Source organism: Aegilops tauschii, chromosome 4 (assembly GCF_002575655.3).
Source record: "Aegilops tauschii subsp. strangulata cultivar AL8/78 chromosome 4, Aet v6.0, whole genome shotgun sequence".
NCBI classification, from domain to species: Eukaryota; Viridiplantae; Streptophyta; class Magnoliopsida; order Poales; family Poaceae; genus Aegilops; species Aegilops tauschii.
In genome coordinates, this window is record NC_053038.3 from 469,734,323 (window position 1) to 469,748,325 (window position 14,003).

Genomic DNA, 14,003 nt, shown 5'->3' on the forward strand with positions numbered 1-14,003 from the left:
GGAAACCCTTCAAAATGCTAAGGACAAAGATTGGCTAAAGCTCAAGACTCTTCATTTCTATTTTAGTGATCCAAGATCACATTGAGTCCATAGGAAAGCCAATTTAAACATATAATGAGGCTAGCCAACTTGCCTCCAGAGAGCTCCCTCGCGCGCAGCCCTTTATGGCCGTCTGATCTGGCCTTCGGTGCGTCCGAATCGTTGGATATTTCCATTACGGTCAAAACTTTTTCACCTCACGGTTGTTTTTCGTGTCCAATGACGGGTGGGCTCGCCTCGAGCTCACATTGGCTGGGTCAGCCCCGCGCATGTGCGGGAGGTTTTTGCCCAATCCGCTCCTCACGAGCCGCAATGACCTCCTTGCCCAATCCCCTCGTCCCACACCAGCTGAACCCTAGCCCCCTTTCCCCGATCCCCACAGCAGCTGCCTCCACTCCTCGCTCGCAGCCGCCTCCTCTCCTCTTCCAAGCAGACATGGTTCCAGATTGGGCATAGGTCGCCGTCATGCGAGAGCAGGGCAGCGGGGTCTTCGCGGAGGGGTGGAGGGGGAGGATGCGGACGACAGGGCGAAGGAGGTGGCTGGCGAGGACGACAAGAAGTAGGGGGAAAGGAGAAGGGTGACGCCTCGCACACGATCCTCCTCCCCGCGGCGGTTGGCTGGTCGACTCGTCGCGCCACCGTGTCCTCACCTCCTCTGCGCCATGAGAGGCGTTGCCTTTGCCTCCACCCCTGCTTCGTGCTTCCTCCTTCCTTGGCACCACAGCTGCTGGTCCACTCCCTCCCCGATTGGTCCTTCGTTGGCCGCCAGATCTGCTTTTTTCGTTCGTCTGGACCATTGATCTTCGCAACAGTTAAACTCAGTTTTCACCTGGCAGTCGTTTTCATTGTCCAATGACTCGTGGGCTCGCGCCGCACGCTGGTTGGCTGGGTTACCAGTTTTGAGGTGCAACTGGTTTTGCCCAATCAGCTTCGCGCGCCCGCACCCAATCACCTGTGTATCACCCCACTCCCACCCCAGCCGCCAAACGAACCCTAGCCCTCTTTCTCCTTCCCCTCGATCCCCACGAGCCGCCGCACCCCTCCCTCGATCCCCAGTTCCCCACGATCCTCTCCTAGCCCGCAGCCACCGGCCTTGTCTCTCCACTCGCCTCCTCCTTTCCTCTACCATGTCGTCGTCGATCCCACCGCCGGCCTTCTCCTCTGCTTGCCTCCTCCGGTCCTCTTCCACGTCTCCGTCGATCCAGATCAGACCCTCTCCTTGCACGCCCCGTGTTCCTCCTTCCAGCCGATTGGGCACAGACGCACCAACCCTAGCCCCCGATGCAGCCATCCACTCCTCCCTCCTCCCTCCTCCTCCCCCCTCCCCCTCCCATAGCCGCCGCACCCGTCGCTTGGCCCCCTGGCGACGCCTGGGTCGGGGCTGGGAAGAAGGTCCGGGCCTGCGAGGGAAAGCAGCGAGGGTTGGTGTAGCGGCAAATGCGGGCGGGATTTGCGTGGAGGGAGGCTCGTCAGCCGGAACAACAGGAGCAAGGAGGTCGTGCAGGAGCGAATGCTGGCGGGGTCGGCCATGGAAGAAGGCTCGCTGGACGGAGCATCAAGAGCAGGGAAGTCGAGGTGGTTCAGGTTTGCCTCTATCTCCTCCCCACTCTATCTCTGCCCTCTCTCTTATTTTCCCCTTTGTCTCGTGGATAAGGGCGTCAGTGCACCACGAGGAGTAGATCGAGCGTGGACCATAGCAGCAGGATCAAGGAGCTGCTGGTGGTTCTGGCAACAAGGAGGATGATCAAGAAGGATTGGGGAACACAAGCAAAAAAAGTACTGGGGAAGACGGGCGGGACGAAGGCATGGAGATCGTTGTTAGGCGCCAACGTGCGTTTGGTGTTGATTGCTGGCTGGCCGACTGCGGTGTGCTACCGGCGATGAGATCCAGGAGGAGGTGGCGGCGGACAGGGAGTCGAGGTAGGGATGAACTGCCGATTAAGATGCAGAGCTGCTGTTTTTATCATGTTGTTCTTATCCTGCTCACTTTGATATTTGTGGAAAATATTTGCACTATGGTTTGGTTAAGATATAGAGCTACTATTTTTATTCTGCATTACCTCGTGGGTCTCATTATATGGATTAAGTACAAGGTATCTGTGGTTCAAAAGTTTTTAGTAACTTGTGTTTATCTTTACTGTCTGGTGTCGAATTAACCGATTAGTCGGTTGAATTGATTGTAAAGGATTGCCCAATGTGGTTATCTGAAGATTGTAGTTTACCATATATGCCTACTATAAAATGCTTATTTTGCTTCACATGTAAAGGCTGTAACAGGATGCATTTCTCTCTCCTTATTTCTGCAGGACCTTTTTGCTTGCATTCTCATGTCTTTTGGCAAGGAGAAAATTATCATTTGGAGGGGATAATACAGATGAAAACATGCAAGACAGTATATGCAATTGACATACCCTTCAGTTCTTGAATCAGAGTTCAGTGGTGAAGAACACTACAATTTTTTGGTTGATGGATTGGTCTGAATATATTGTTAGGGATTTTGCATGAAGTGGTTATTCAAAGAATGGAACCAATTTTATGGTGAGTCTCTCCTGTAGGATTCTACTAATGTTTATTTGGCTTGAATAATGTTACATGACGTATTTCTCTTCCCCTTGTGTATGACTTTTTCCTTACATTCCCGTATGTTTTGACAAAGAGCAAATATTATTTGCAGTGAAAAATACTATGATTAAAGCATACACGGATGTAGCCTGAAATATTATTTGTTGCCTTAGTTATAATGATCTATATGAGGAATTTCATCCTGATATGTATGCGTACATTTCTTCTGTTATAGATTTTCAACCCATCTGTATATGAGGAATTTCATCATGATATGTATGCATCCTGAAATTTAAAATCTTAACTAGCAAGATGCCCGTGCGTTGCACGGAACATGAAGATGCATTTGTATGAGTAGTTTATCTTGTGGGAGAAAAGACGATCTTTTAATGTAATTGCCAGTTGGCTTTGGTTTTTATAAGAGTAGCGAGTAGAGAAATGCAGAAAAATTAATATTTTAATGTAATTGCCGGTTGGCTTTGGTTTAAAAATTTACAACCCATTTCTTAAAACCTATAGCCAATTTTCTGGGGAAGCCCATTTCTTACTACTTTACATCCCTCCCTCCTCGTCTTGAAAGATTTGCTGCCCAGCAGGGCTGATGATAGGCGCTTCAGCATCAAGTTGGACGTGAACTTCGAACTGGATACAGTAAGTCACAACGAGAAGTCTTTTTTCGTAATTAAGCATGACATCTGCTTCATTTGCTTCAACTTATAATTTAATTTTTTTTTTTACTACTCTACTAGCGTATCCTCTGCCATGCAAGAGTTTTTGTCTTGGATAAGATAGGTTTCATTTGTACTATGGAGGTAAAGAAAGTTTACTTGAAGACCGAGCATGGTTATATTTTCCATGCAAAATTATACAACGCAGACGACTACACCTATTTTGGATGCAAAACTTGGCGAGCAGTATGCAAGACTTATGCATTTGAGCCTGATATGGTTATCACCATTGATATCCGTCCGGAAGATGATATTGAAGGTAATAACGACATCTGGGTCGATGTTCAGACGCCTCCAGTTATACCATTATGTGAGTTTCTCAACCATATTTATGTCTTTGATATTGTTTATTCAAAAATAGTTGGCAACTAATTTCTATTGTCAGCTTATTTCGGTTCAAGCAAACATGTCCAACGCTTGATAGACACGACCTACTACTATCCCGGGGCTGAACTAAACTGCGAGGAGCTAAGTCATTATGTTTCATGGCTTGAGGATCTTGATACTGTCAACACAAATTTTCTTCCTGCATTTAGAAATGTTAGTACTGAAAACGTGCGACCAATAGTGTTCATAATGAACTACGATCACATCTATTTAAGAAAGATGGTAACATTTTTACTATTTGTCCTCAGTGCATCTTTTGCATACATTATTTTTTAAGCTAAACTTCATTGCTAAGTATGTTACTATATGATGTTCTTCAACAGGGACTCCCGATGAATGTTGTGCCTCATGGGATCGAGACTAATGGTACCATGAGTATTGTTAGCTTACGGCCAAGATATCCTACAATGCACTTTAGTGCATTCAGGATTTCTAAGAGCGAGGAAGTCTTAATAGTGAAAGACTGGACCAAATTTGTGATGGAGGAGCGCAGAGAAGTACTAGGGGGCAGCAATGAGAAGCGCAGCCCACGATTAGGAGTCAGGTTCATCTGCATGCTCCAACTTGATGAAGGAGGAGAGCTACACATGTTTTATGTTATTTTACCTGAGAGAGAGCAGCAGGAGTGATTAGCTAGCTAGAAATGAGTTTGAAGATGATGATGTGCTACACTATGAGTATGATGATTAAATAGCTAGTGTTGGTGGTAATGACTATGATGATTAAATAAATACTGTTGGTGGTGATTAGCTAGCTTGAAATGAGTTTGAAGATGATGATGTGCTACACTATGAGTATGATGATTAAATAGCTAGTGTTGGTGGTAATGACTATGATGATTAAATAAATACTGTTGGTGGTGATTAGCTAGCTAGAATGAGTTTGAAGATGATGATGTGCTACACTATGACTATGGTGATTAAATAAATACTGTTGGTGGTAATGACAATGATGATGATTAAATAGATTGTGCTGGTGGATTAGATTCAAGTGGAGGCAACATGTGGTGCACATCGAAAGTACTACTAGTCCAAACTAGATCAAATTTGGATTAGTAGTATACTTTTGACATGCACCACATATTGCCTCCACTTGAACCTAATCCACCTTCATTTGATACACTGTTATGGACATAATGATATAAACCTCATAATTGGTATTGTACCAAAATTTGTATAACGGCATATAAATACACTAAAAATGAAAAAAAAGTACTAGTAGCGATGGATACAAAACACGCTACAACTAGCTAGATTAGCAGCAGCGCGGGACAGAACAAGCACTGCCGCTATGTGTCTTAGCAGTAGCGCTTGTCGCACGCGCTACTGCTAAGTAATAGCTATAACGCCTTATTGGTAGCGCGGCTGCCCGTGCTACTAGTGGGCTTTAAACCCGCGTTACTACTAGGGTTTTCCCTAGTAGTGTATTATTGCTCTGTTGTACAGAGAGCAGTGAGTTTATATTAGCTAAATGTTAGATTGGAATGCAGGAGTAGCATGACAACACCAAGGTAGAGACCTGAAGAGAAGCAAGGGGATGGACCAAGGAAACTAGAACTGTGTTGTCGTGATGTGGGTCGTGTCGTCTTCGTCCATCTCCATGGAGGCATATATACATAGGTTAGGTATAGGAAAGGAGACCGTCTCCATGGAACTCTGACTGATGTGTAATGTCCACATAGGACTGGACCGTTTACAGAGTGAGTACTTGAAAATAGATTCTTTATATATTGTTTGGTTCCATCAGCCGCATAACCTAAATTAGCAATTAGGTATCTAAACAGTGTAGTGTAACCATTGTGCTTGCTGCAGTTTTACTTTAGTGTTGAAATGTTTTTGTTGGCTTGTTCTGTACTACGAAATATTTTTGTTTTCCCAGCCATTGTTTTCTAAATCCTATCAGCATATTACCTGATATGGCCTTTGAAGTTTCTGTTTTATAACGAGCTTTGCGCCGGTCAACTTGTGTATGGTATGGTTTATTCTTTTCTGTTGCGCCTATTCGAGAGAAATTTAGAGCTCCACAACCTTCTCAAGACTTAGCAGAGATGAAACAATCAATCAGTTGAGATGCATCACATGATCTTTTTCTCTTGACATTTATGGGTATCGAACCCATAGATTAGCTTATCAATGGAACCCTTATCGGGTTGAGAAGGTGTCACAAAAACTAAAGAGCAGTTTTAACATGGTCCCTGATTAACTCTTACCTTCTTACCTATTATGTGAAGGGGGTAAGAGGGACCTTGTTAAAATTAGCGAAAACTCAAAAACAGGGCGATTAGCTAAGGAAAGAAGCTAAGAAGCATCAGGAAGGACTTTTAGGATGGTACCGCGGTCAAATGCATCCTAGGATAGGTACTTTAAGAATCATGGTGTGTTCTTCTCCTTTTTTGTTTACCTTAGCCACATAGGTTAGCCTCAATTTATTATTATTCTTCTGTTTAGAGTAGATGCTTCCATCAGAACTGATATCCACAGGGTCAGTTCGAGAACCCCTCATGCTCAACCATCGCACTGACCTACGACACCATCGATTCTCAATCAAAACAATGTCAGCTTATAAATAACCATTGGAATAACTGCAATAATTTACTTCCATATGAGTGCATCCCTAAATAGAAAGGATCGCATCACAAGATCTATAATGCCTAGAAAACGAGACAAAAGGGGTGAGAATCGCCACAAAAAAGAGGGGATATGCAAGATCGAGATAAATGGAAAGTAAATCCATGCATGCAGACAAATCCGAAATCAAAAGAGGTAAGAAATCGCACCGGTCGGCGGCTGAGGAAACAAAAGGAAGGGGATAGACAGTCTACGCTGGATTCGCCCCTGCCGCTTCATGTTCAGCTCCTCACGGGCCACAGGCATCGCTCTACATGGGCTGGGCTAAATAACATATGGGCTATCCTAATACCTCCTGATCCCTATATCTCGTATATGCACAACAAAGACATATTTTTTTCTTAGGTTTCTTATCTTTTCCCCTCTTTTTTTGCAGGAAAAAGATGCACGACCAGGTTTCTCATCATGATAACCATGTTTTCAAACTTGCTAAAAAATTACAACCATGCCAACTTTACTCTCTCATCATAGTGGCCATATTTTCAAACTGAACATATTCATATTATGCAAAGTTTCCCTTTTCCCAAACTATTATTTAACAACATAATAAACATGTTTAAAAAATAGCATGATTTAGTTGAAGGTTCTTGCAGCATGAAACTATTTTCATCAACAGCATGTCTTCAGCAGGTCTCTGCGCCATTTGGCGCAACGGGTCAACTAGTACTATTAAAAGGGGATGAGGTGTTGCTTAATGGTCTCTTGCTCAAAGTGCTTAGTGATATTCACTACTAGGGAAAACCCTAGTAGTAGCGCTTGAAATATACATAACAGTAGCGCTGGGAAACGTTGCTCCAAAAACCCTCAACCACTTTCTCACTTCCACATTTGTCCAAAACTTGTTGGGAAACGTTGCATGGAAAACAAAAGAATTTCTATGCACACGCAATGATCTATCCATGGAGATGCATAGCAACGAGGGGGAGAGTGTGTCTACGTAACCTCGTAGACCAAAAGCGGAAGCGTTTGACAACGCGGTTAATGTAGTCGAACTTCTTCTAGCTCCGACCGATCAAGCACTGAACGTATGGCACCTCCGAGTTCTGCACATGTTCAGCTCGGTGACGTCCCTCGCCTTCTTGATCCAACAAGGTGTCGAGGTAGTAGATGAGTTCCGTCAGCACGACGGCATGGTGACGGTGATGGTGAAGTGATCCTCGCCGGGCTTCGCCTAAGCACCGCGGAAATATGACCGGGGTGTAAACTGTGGAGGGGGGCGCCACACACGGCTAACAATTGATGTTGTGTCTTCTAGGCGCCGTTGTGTCTTCTAGGCGCCCCACTCCCCCCCCACATATATATATATAGGTGGGAGGGGAGGAGAGGCGGCCAGGGGGCGCCCCAAGTAGGATCCAAATCCTACTTGGGGTTTCCCCAAGTGGCGCCCCCCTTTCCTTTTTCCATCGGAGAAGAAAGGAAGGGGGAAGAAGAGAAGGAAGGGGTGTTGAACCCCCTCGTCCCTTCTCCTATTCGTCCACCTGCCATAGGGGGGGGGGCTCCACCCCTTATGGGCTGGTGTGCTCCCCTCTCATGGCCCATATATTCCCCCGGGGGTTCCGGTAACCCCTCTAGTACTCCGATAAATACCCGATACACTCCGGAACACTTCCAGTGTCCAAATACAATCGTCCTATATATGAATCTTTACCTCTTGACCATTTAGAGACTCCTCGTCATGTCCGTGATCTCATTCGGGACTCTGAACAACATTCGGTCACCAAATCACATAACTCATATAATACAATATCGTCATCGAATGTTAAGCGTGTGGGCCCTATCGGTTCGAGAACTATGTAGACATGATTGAGACACCTCTCTGGTCAATAACCAATAGCGGAACCTGGATGCCCATATTGGCTCCTACATATTCTACGAAGATCTTTATCGGTCGAACCGTTATGACAACATACATAATTCCCTTTGTCCATCGGTATGTTACTTGCCCAAGATTCGATCGTCGGTATCTTCATACCTAGTTCAATCTCGTTACCGGCAAGTCTCTTTACTCGTTCCATAATACATCACCTCATGACCAACTCCTTAGTCATTTGCTTGCAAGCTTATGATGTGTATTACTGAGAGGGCCCAGAGATACCTCTCCGATACTCGGAGTGACAAATCCTAATCTCGATCTATGCCAACTCAACAAACACCTTAGGAGATACCTCTAGAGCATCTTTATAATCACCCAGTTACGTTGTGACGTTTGATAGCATACAAGGTATTCCTCCCGTATCCGGGAGTTGCATAATCTCATAGTCGAAGGAATATGTATTTGACATGAAGAAAGCAATAACAATAAAACTAAACGATCATATTGCTAAGCTAATGGATGGGTCTTGTCCTTCACATCATTCTCCTAACGATGTGACCCCGTTATCAAATGACAACTCATGCACTACAAAAAAAGACACATCCGTGACATTTTGGGCCCAACGAATTTTTTTCCTGTCATACTTATGACACTTCTCTGACGATAATTGTGAGAAAACCCGGTATCATCATAGATGTGGTGGGCTCCTACTTTTATGATAAAAATACGACGGAAAATGGGCTTTTCGTCCTGGGCGGGCCGGAGACGCAGATGCATGACATTCTTTGGGCCGTCCATGACGGAAAAAACCGTGGTAGAAGCGAGTGCGAGGAAAATATCGGGGAGTTCCCGGTACGGTGGGTGGTCGGGGGACGAGCGAGTCACGTTTCTCTCGTACACGTACGCGCGTGAGTGCGAGGGATTGCACTGCAGGATTGGGCTCTAACTGAACCCGAGCTAGGCGTTCGCCTACTGAACCCGAGCGATTGCACTGCAGGCTACGCGTTACTGAGCCCGAGCGATCGATAGATGGTTGTTAACTGAACCCTATCGTGCGATTCCTTCGTTTGCTACTGCTGCTAACTGAAGCCGATCGAACACTGCTGCCTCCTTCCCTTGATGAACAGTGAGTGTTGTTGGGGGCTTTGGATGAACAGTTCCCGGTGGGGGGCTGGATGAACAGGACCCCGTGTTGCCGCTGGATGAACAGGACCCCGATCGATCGAGCCGGTTGGGCGTGGATGAATAGGACCCCATGGAGGGCTGGATGAACAGGACCCCGTGGAGGGAAGGTTGAACAATAGCCGGTGGAGGGTTGGTTGAACAGTAGCCGGTGGAGGGCTGGTTGAATAGTAGCCCGTGGAGGGGTGGTTGAACAGGACCCCATGGAGAGGGCTGGTTGAACAGTAACCGGTGGAGGAGCGCGCAGTGGAGGCTGGATGAACAGGAGCCCGTGGATGAACAGTCGTAGGTGGAGGCTGGAGGAGGTCGACGGTGGATGAACAGTAGCCCGTGGAGGCTGGAGCTCCAACACAAGTCTGTTTCCTCCGTTTTGCGGTACGCCACACCCCTCCTGATCAATAGGACCCCGTTTCCATTGTAGGAGGTCCGTTTCCTCTGAGTTGCGGTACGCCAGACCCCTCCCGATGAACAGGATCCTGTTTCCATCGTGGCCGGTCGAACACAAGATCGTTTCCTCCGTTCTGTGGTACGCCAGGCCTCGTTTCCATCGGCTGTTCCGTCCAAGCCGGTTGGCTCCCGATGAACACGACGACGCATTCCGTTTCGCCCCAGCCGGACGACGACGCAGTTTCTCCGTTCCGACCCAGCCATGTACACGAGCCCTGGCCGTACGTATGCGCGAGTAGGCATTCGAGACCCCGCTCGTATGTACGTACGTGGCCGTATTTACTTTCTTGCACCGCTGTACGTACGTGTACATGCTACATGCGCGCATCTACTACCACACGTGCGCGCCTCTACATCGACCAGTATGTATGTACACGTTCGCGACCAGAATGACAACGCTACGTACGCTTCGACCGGATGGGTCCCGCTGTCCGGCACTTCCTTGCATGCGAAGATGTAGCTGGTGGGTCCCAGCAGTCAGGGGGGCGAATCATTTTTTTTGCCCGTAATATGGATGCACTTCCTTGCGTGCGAAGATGTAGCTGGTGGGTCCCAGCAGTCAGGGGGGAAACGTTTTTTTCATAAAATATGGTGGCTCGTCCGGTGGGTCCCCGCTGTCAGGTGGAGGAATCATTATTTTCCACGTAATAAGGAGGCACTTCCTTGCTGCGGCCGTGGACCCAGCTGTCAGCCTCTCCACGTACAGTACTCTTTCGATGGAAGTCGTTCCTTGACCACGTGGACCACGCCGCGTCGAGAGCACCAGGGCGGTGGACGACGGTGAGGCCTAGGAAGGGGACGACACAGAGCCGGGGAAGACGCGACAGTGGATGCCCACATGGAGAGGAGTACGAGGGTTCACTGGTTCGGCTTCAGTGTGAGGCTGCCGTCGCCGCAGAATAACAGGGGTTCTGGGTGAGTGGAGGGATGGCCTGGCCAGCGGTGGGAGTAGTAGGGGGCGGTGAGGCCTCCACGGCGGCACAGCCGGCCACGGGAGGCAGGAGCAGGCGGCACGACCGGCGCAACTTTGGGCGGCTGGAGCGAGAAGACCAGAGGTTGAAGAAGCACTATGGCCGTTGGATGGACATCGCATACGGTCACTGGAGCTAAAATCGTTCATATTGACTAAGTTGACAAAGCCCTCCGTCCCCGTCATCTTAGTAGGCCCACAAGTCAGCCTCCCACAAATGGTGGGTCCCAGCTAGCAGGGGGAGTATTCATTTTTTTGTGCGTAATAAGGAGGCACTTCCTTGTGTGCGAAGATATAGCTGGTGGGTCCGAGCTAACAGCGGGGGGAACGTTTTTTTCAAGAAATACAGAGGCCCTTCTGGTGGGTCCCAGCTGTCAGGTGGAGGAATCATTATTTTGCGCGTAATAAGGAGGCATTTCCTTGTGTGGACCCCTACTGTCAGCCTCTTCCAATGGCTGTTGTTTGTTGACCATGTTGACCTCGCCGCGCCGAGAGCACAAACGCGGTGGACGAGGGTGAGGCCCAGGACGAGAACGATCCGGAGCCGTTGAAGCCACCGCAGCGGATGCCCACGCTGAGGGGTGTACGAGCGCTGACTGGTCGGCTGCGGGGTGAGGCTGACATCGCCGGAAAATAACAGGATGTGCGGGTGTGTAGAGGGATGGCCTGGCGGCAGCACAGCCAGCCACGGGGGGAGGGAGCAGGCAGTCGCGCCGGCGCTGCTTTGGGCGGCTGGAGCAGGAAGATCAGAGATTGAAGAAGCATGACGGCCGTTGGATGGACATCCAACAGTCACTGCTCTGTGTTGACTAAGTTGACAAAGCCTTGCGTACGCGTCAAAAAAAAATTAGGACATCGTCAACCTAGTAGGCCCAGAAGTCGGCCTCCAAATCTGTGGAAAACAACTTACAGCCCATTAGCCATTATTTTCAATAATTTACAATCCATTTGCTAATTCTTAAGGATATTTGAAGCCCATATTCTTTTTATTAGCATTATAAACCATATATTCCGGGCACTGCTAAAAACTTCAACGAAATTTTTCATATTTCGGTGGGGTCCGAACTCTTTTAATCATGAAATTTTGAGTCACGCTAAAATAATTTTTCAAAAATTATATCAAGATAAATTCAAAAAACAATTCTCCGCAAAAAAGAATGAAATTTAAAATCTTAACTAGCAAGATGCCCGTGCGTTGCACGGAACATGAAGATGCATTTGTATGAGTAGTTTATCTTGTGGGAGAAAAGACGATCTTTTAATGTAATTGCCAGTTGGCTTTGGTTTTTATAAGAGTAGCGAGTAGAGAAATGCAGAAAAATTAATATTTTAATGTAATTGCCGGTTGGCTTTGGTTTAAAAATTTACAACCCATTTCTTAAAACCTATAGCCAATTTTCTGGGGAAGCCCATTTCTTACTACTTTACATCCCTCCCTCCTCGTCTTGAAAGATTTGCTGCCCAGCAGGGCTGATGATAGGCGCTTCAGCATCAAGTTGGACGTGAACTTCGAAGTGGATACAGTAAGTCACAACGAGAAGTCTTTTTTCGTAATTAAGCATGACATCTGCTTCATTTGCTTCAACTTATAATTTAATTTTTTTTACTACTCTACTAGCGTATCCTCTGCCATGCAAGAGTTTTTGTCTTGGATAAGATAGGTTTCATTTGTACTATGGAGGTAAAGAAAGTTTACTTGAAGACCGAGCATGGTTATATTTCCCATGCAAAATTGTACAACGCAGACGACTACACCTATTTTGGATGCAAAACTTGGCGAGCAGTATGCAAGACTTATGCATTTGAGCCTGATATGGTTATCACCTTTGATATCCGTCCGGAAGATGATATTGAAGGTAATACCGACATCTGGGTCGATGTTCAGACGCCTCCAGTTATACCATTATGTGAGTTTCTCAACCATATTTATGTCTTTGATATTGTTTATTCAAAAATAGTTGGCAACTAATTTCTATTGTTAGCTTATTTCGGTTCAAGCAAACATGTCCAACGCTTGATAGACACGACCTACTACTATCCCGGGGCTGAACTAAACTGCGAGGAGCTAAGTCATTATGTTTCATGGCTTGAGGATCTTGATACTGTCAACACAAATTTTCTTCCTGCATTTAGAAATGTTAGTACTGAAAACGTGCGACCAATAGTGTTCGTAATGAACTACGATCACATCTATTTAGGAAAGATGGTAACATTTTTACTATTTGTCCTCAGTGCATCTTTTGCATACATTATTTTTTAAGCTAAACTTCATTGCTAAGTATGTTACTATACGATGTTCTTCAACAGGGACTCCCGATGAATGTTGTGCCTCATGGGATCGAGACTAATGGTACCATGAGTATTGTTAGCTTACGGCCAAGATATCCTACAATGCACTTTAGTGCATTCAGGATTTCTAAGAGCGAGGAAGTCTTAATAGTGAAAGACTGGACCAAATTTGTGACGGAGGAGCGCAGAGAAGTACTAGGGGGCAGCAATGAGAAGCGCAGCCCACGATTAGGAGTCAGGTTCATCTGCATGCTCCAACTTGATGAAGGAGGAGAGCTACACATGTTTTATGTTATTTTACCTGAGAGAGAGCAGCAGGAGTGATTAGCTAGCTAGAAATGAGTTTGAAGATGATGATGTGCTACACTATGAGTATGATGATTAAATAGCTAGTGTTGGTGGTAATGACTATGATGATTAAATAAATACTGTTGGTGGTGATTAGCTAGCTTGAAATGAGTTTGAAGATGATGATGTGCTACACTATGAGTATGATGATTAAATAGCTAGTGTTGGTGGTAATGACTATGATGATTAAATAAATACTGTTGGTGGTGATTAGCTAGCTAGAATGAGTTTGAAGATGATGATGTGCTACACTATGACTATGGTGATTAAATAAATACTGTTGGTGGTAATGACAATGATGATGATTAAATAGATTGTGCTGGTGGATTAGATTCAAGTGGAGGCAACATGTGGTGCACATCGAAAGTACTACTAGTCCAAACTAGATCAAATTTGGATTAGTAGTATACTTTTGACATGCACCACATATTGCCTCCACTTGAACCTAATCCACCTTCATTTGATACACTGTTATGGACATAATGATATAAACCTCATAATTGGTATTGTACCAAAATTTGTATAACGGCATATAAATACACTAAAAATGAAAAAAAAGTACTAGTAGCGATGGATACAAAACACGCTACAACTAGCTAGATTAGCAGCAG

The 14,003-nt window shown here is 46.0% G+C and overlaps 1 protein-coding gene across 15 annotated transcripts; it reads left to right on the plus strand.

The window, feature by feature from the left end:
- The first annotated feature begins 922 nt into the window (after positions 1-922).
- Positions 923-13,688, plus strand: LOC109772821 (uncharacterized). 15 transcript variants are annotated; one of them, XM_073496962.1, is made up of 7 exons: positions 986-1,614; positions 1,694-1,959; positions 2,346-2,577; positions 3,182-3,252; positions 3,351-3,639; positions 3,715-3,938; positions 4,040-4,564. In XM_073496962.1, the coding sequence occupies exons 3-7, from the start codon at positions 2,541-2,543 to the stop codon at positions 4,343-4,345; spliced, it is 927 nt and encodes a 308-aa protein (XP_073353063.1). In that variant the 5' UTR covers positions 986-1,614; positions 1,694-1,959; positions 2,346-2,540; the 3' UTR covers positions 4,346-4,564. The 15 variants fall into 15 exon arrangements, 9 of the variants coding, with proteins under 9 accessions (XP_073353067.1, XP_073353068.1, XP_073353070.1 ...); XM_073496965.1 differs by having other exon boundaries at positions 3,195-3,252; XM_073496961.1 differs by having other exon boundaries at positions 997-1,623.
- Positions 13,689-14,003: the final 315 nt, after the last annotated feature.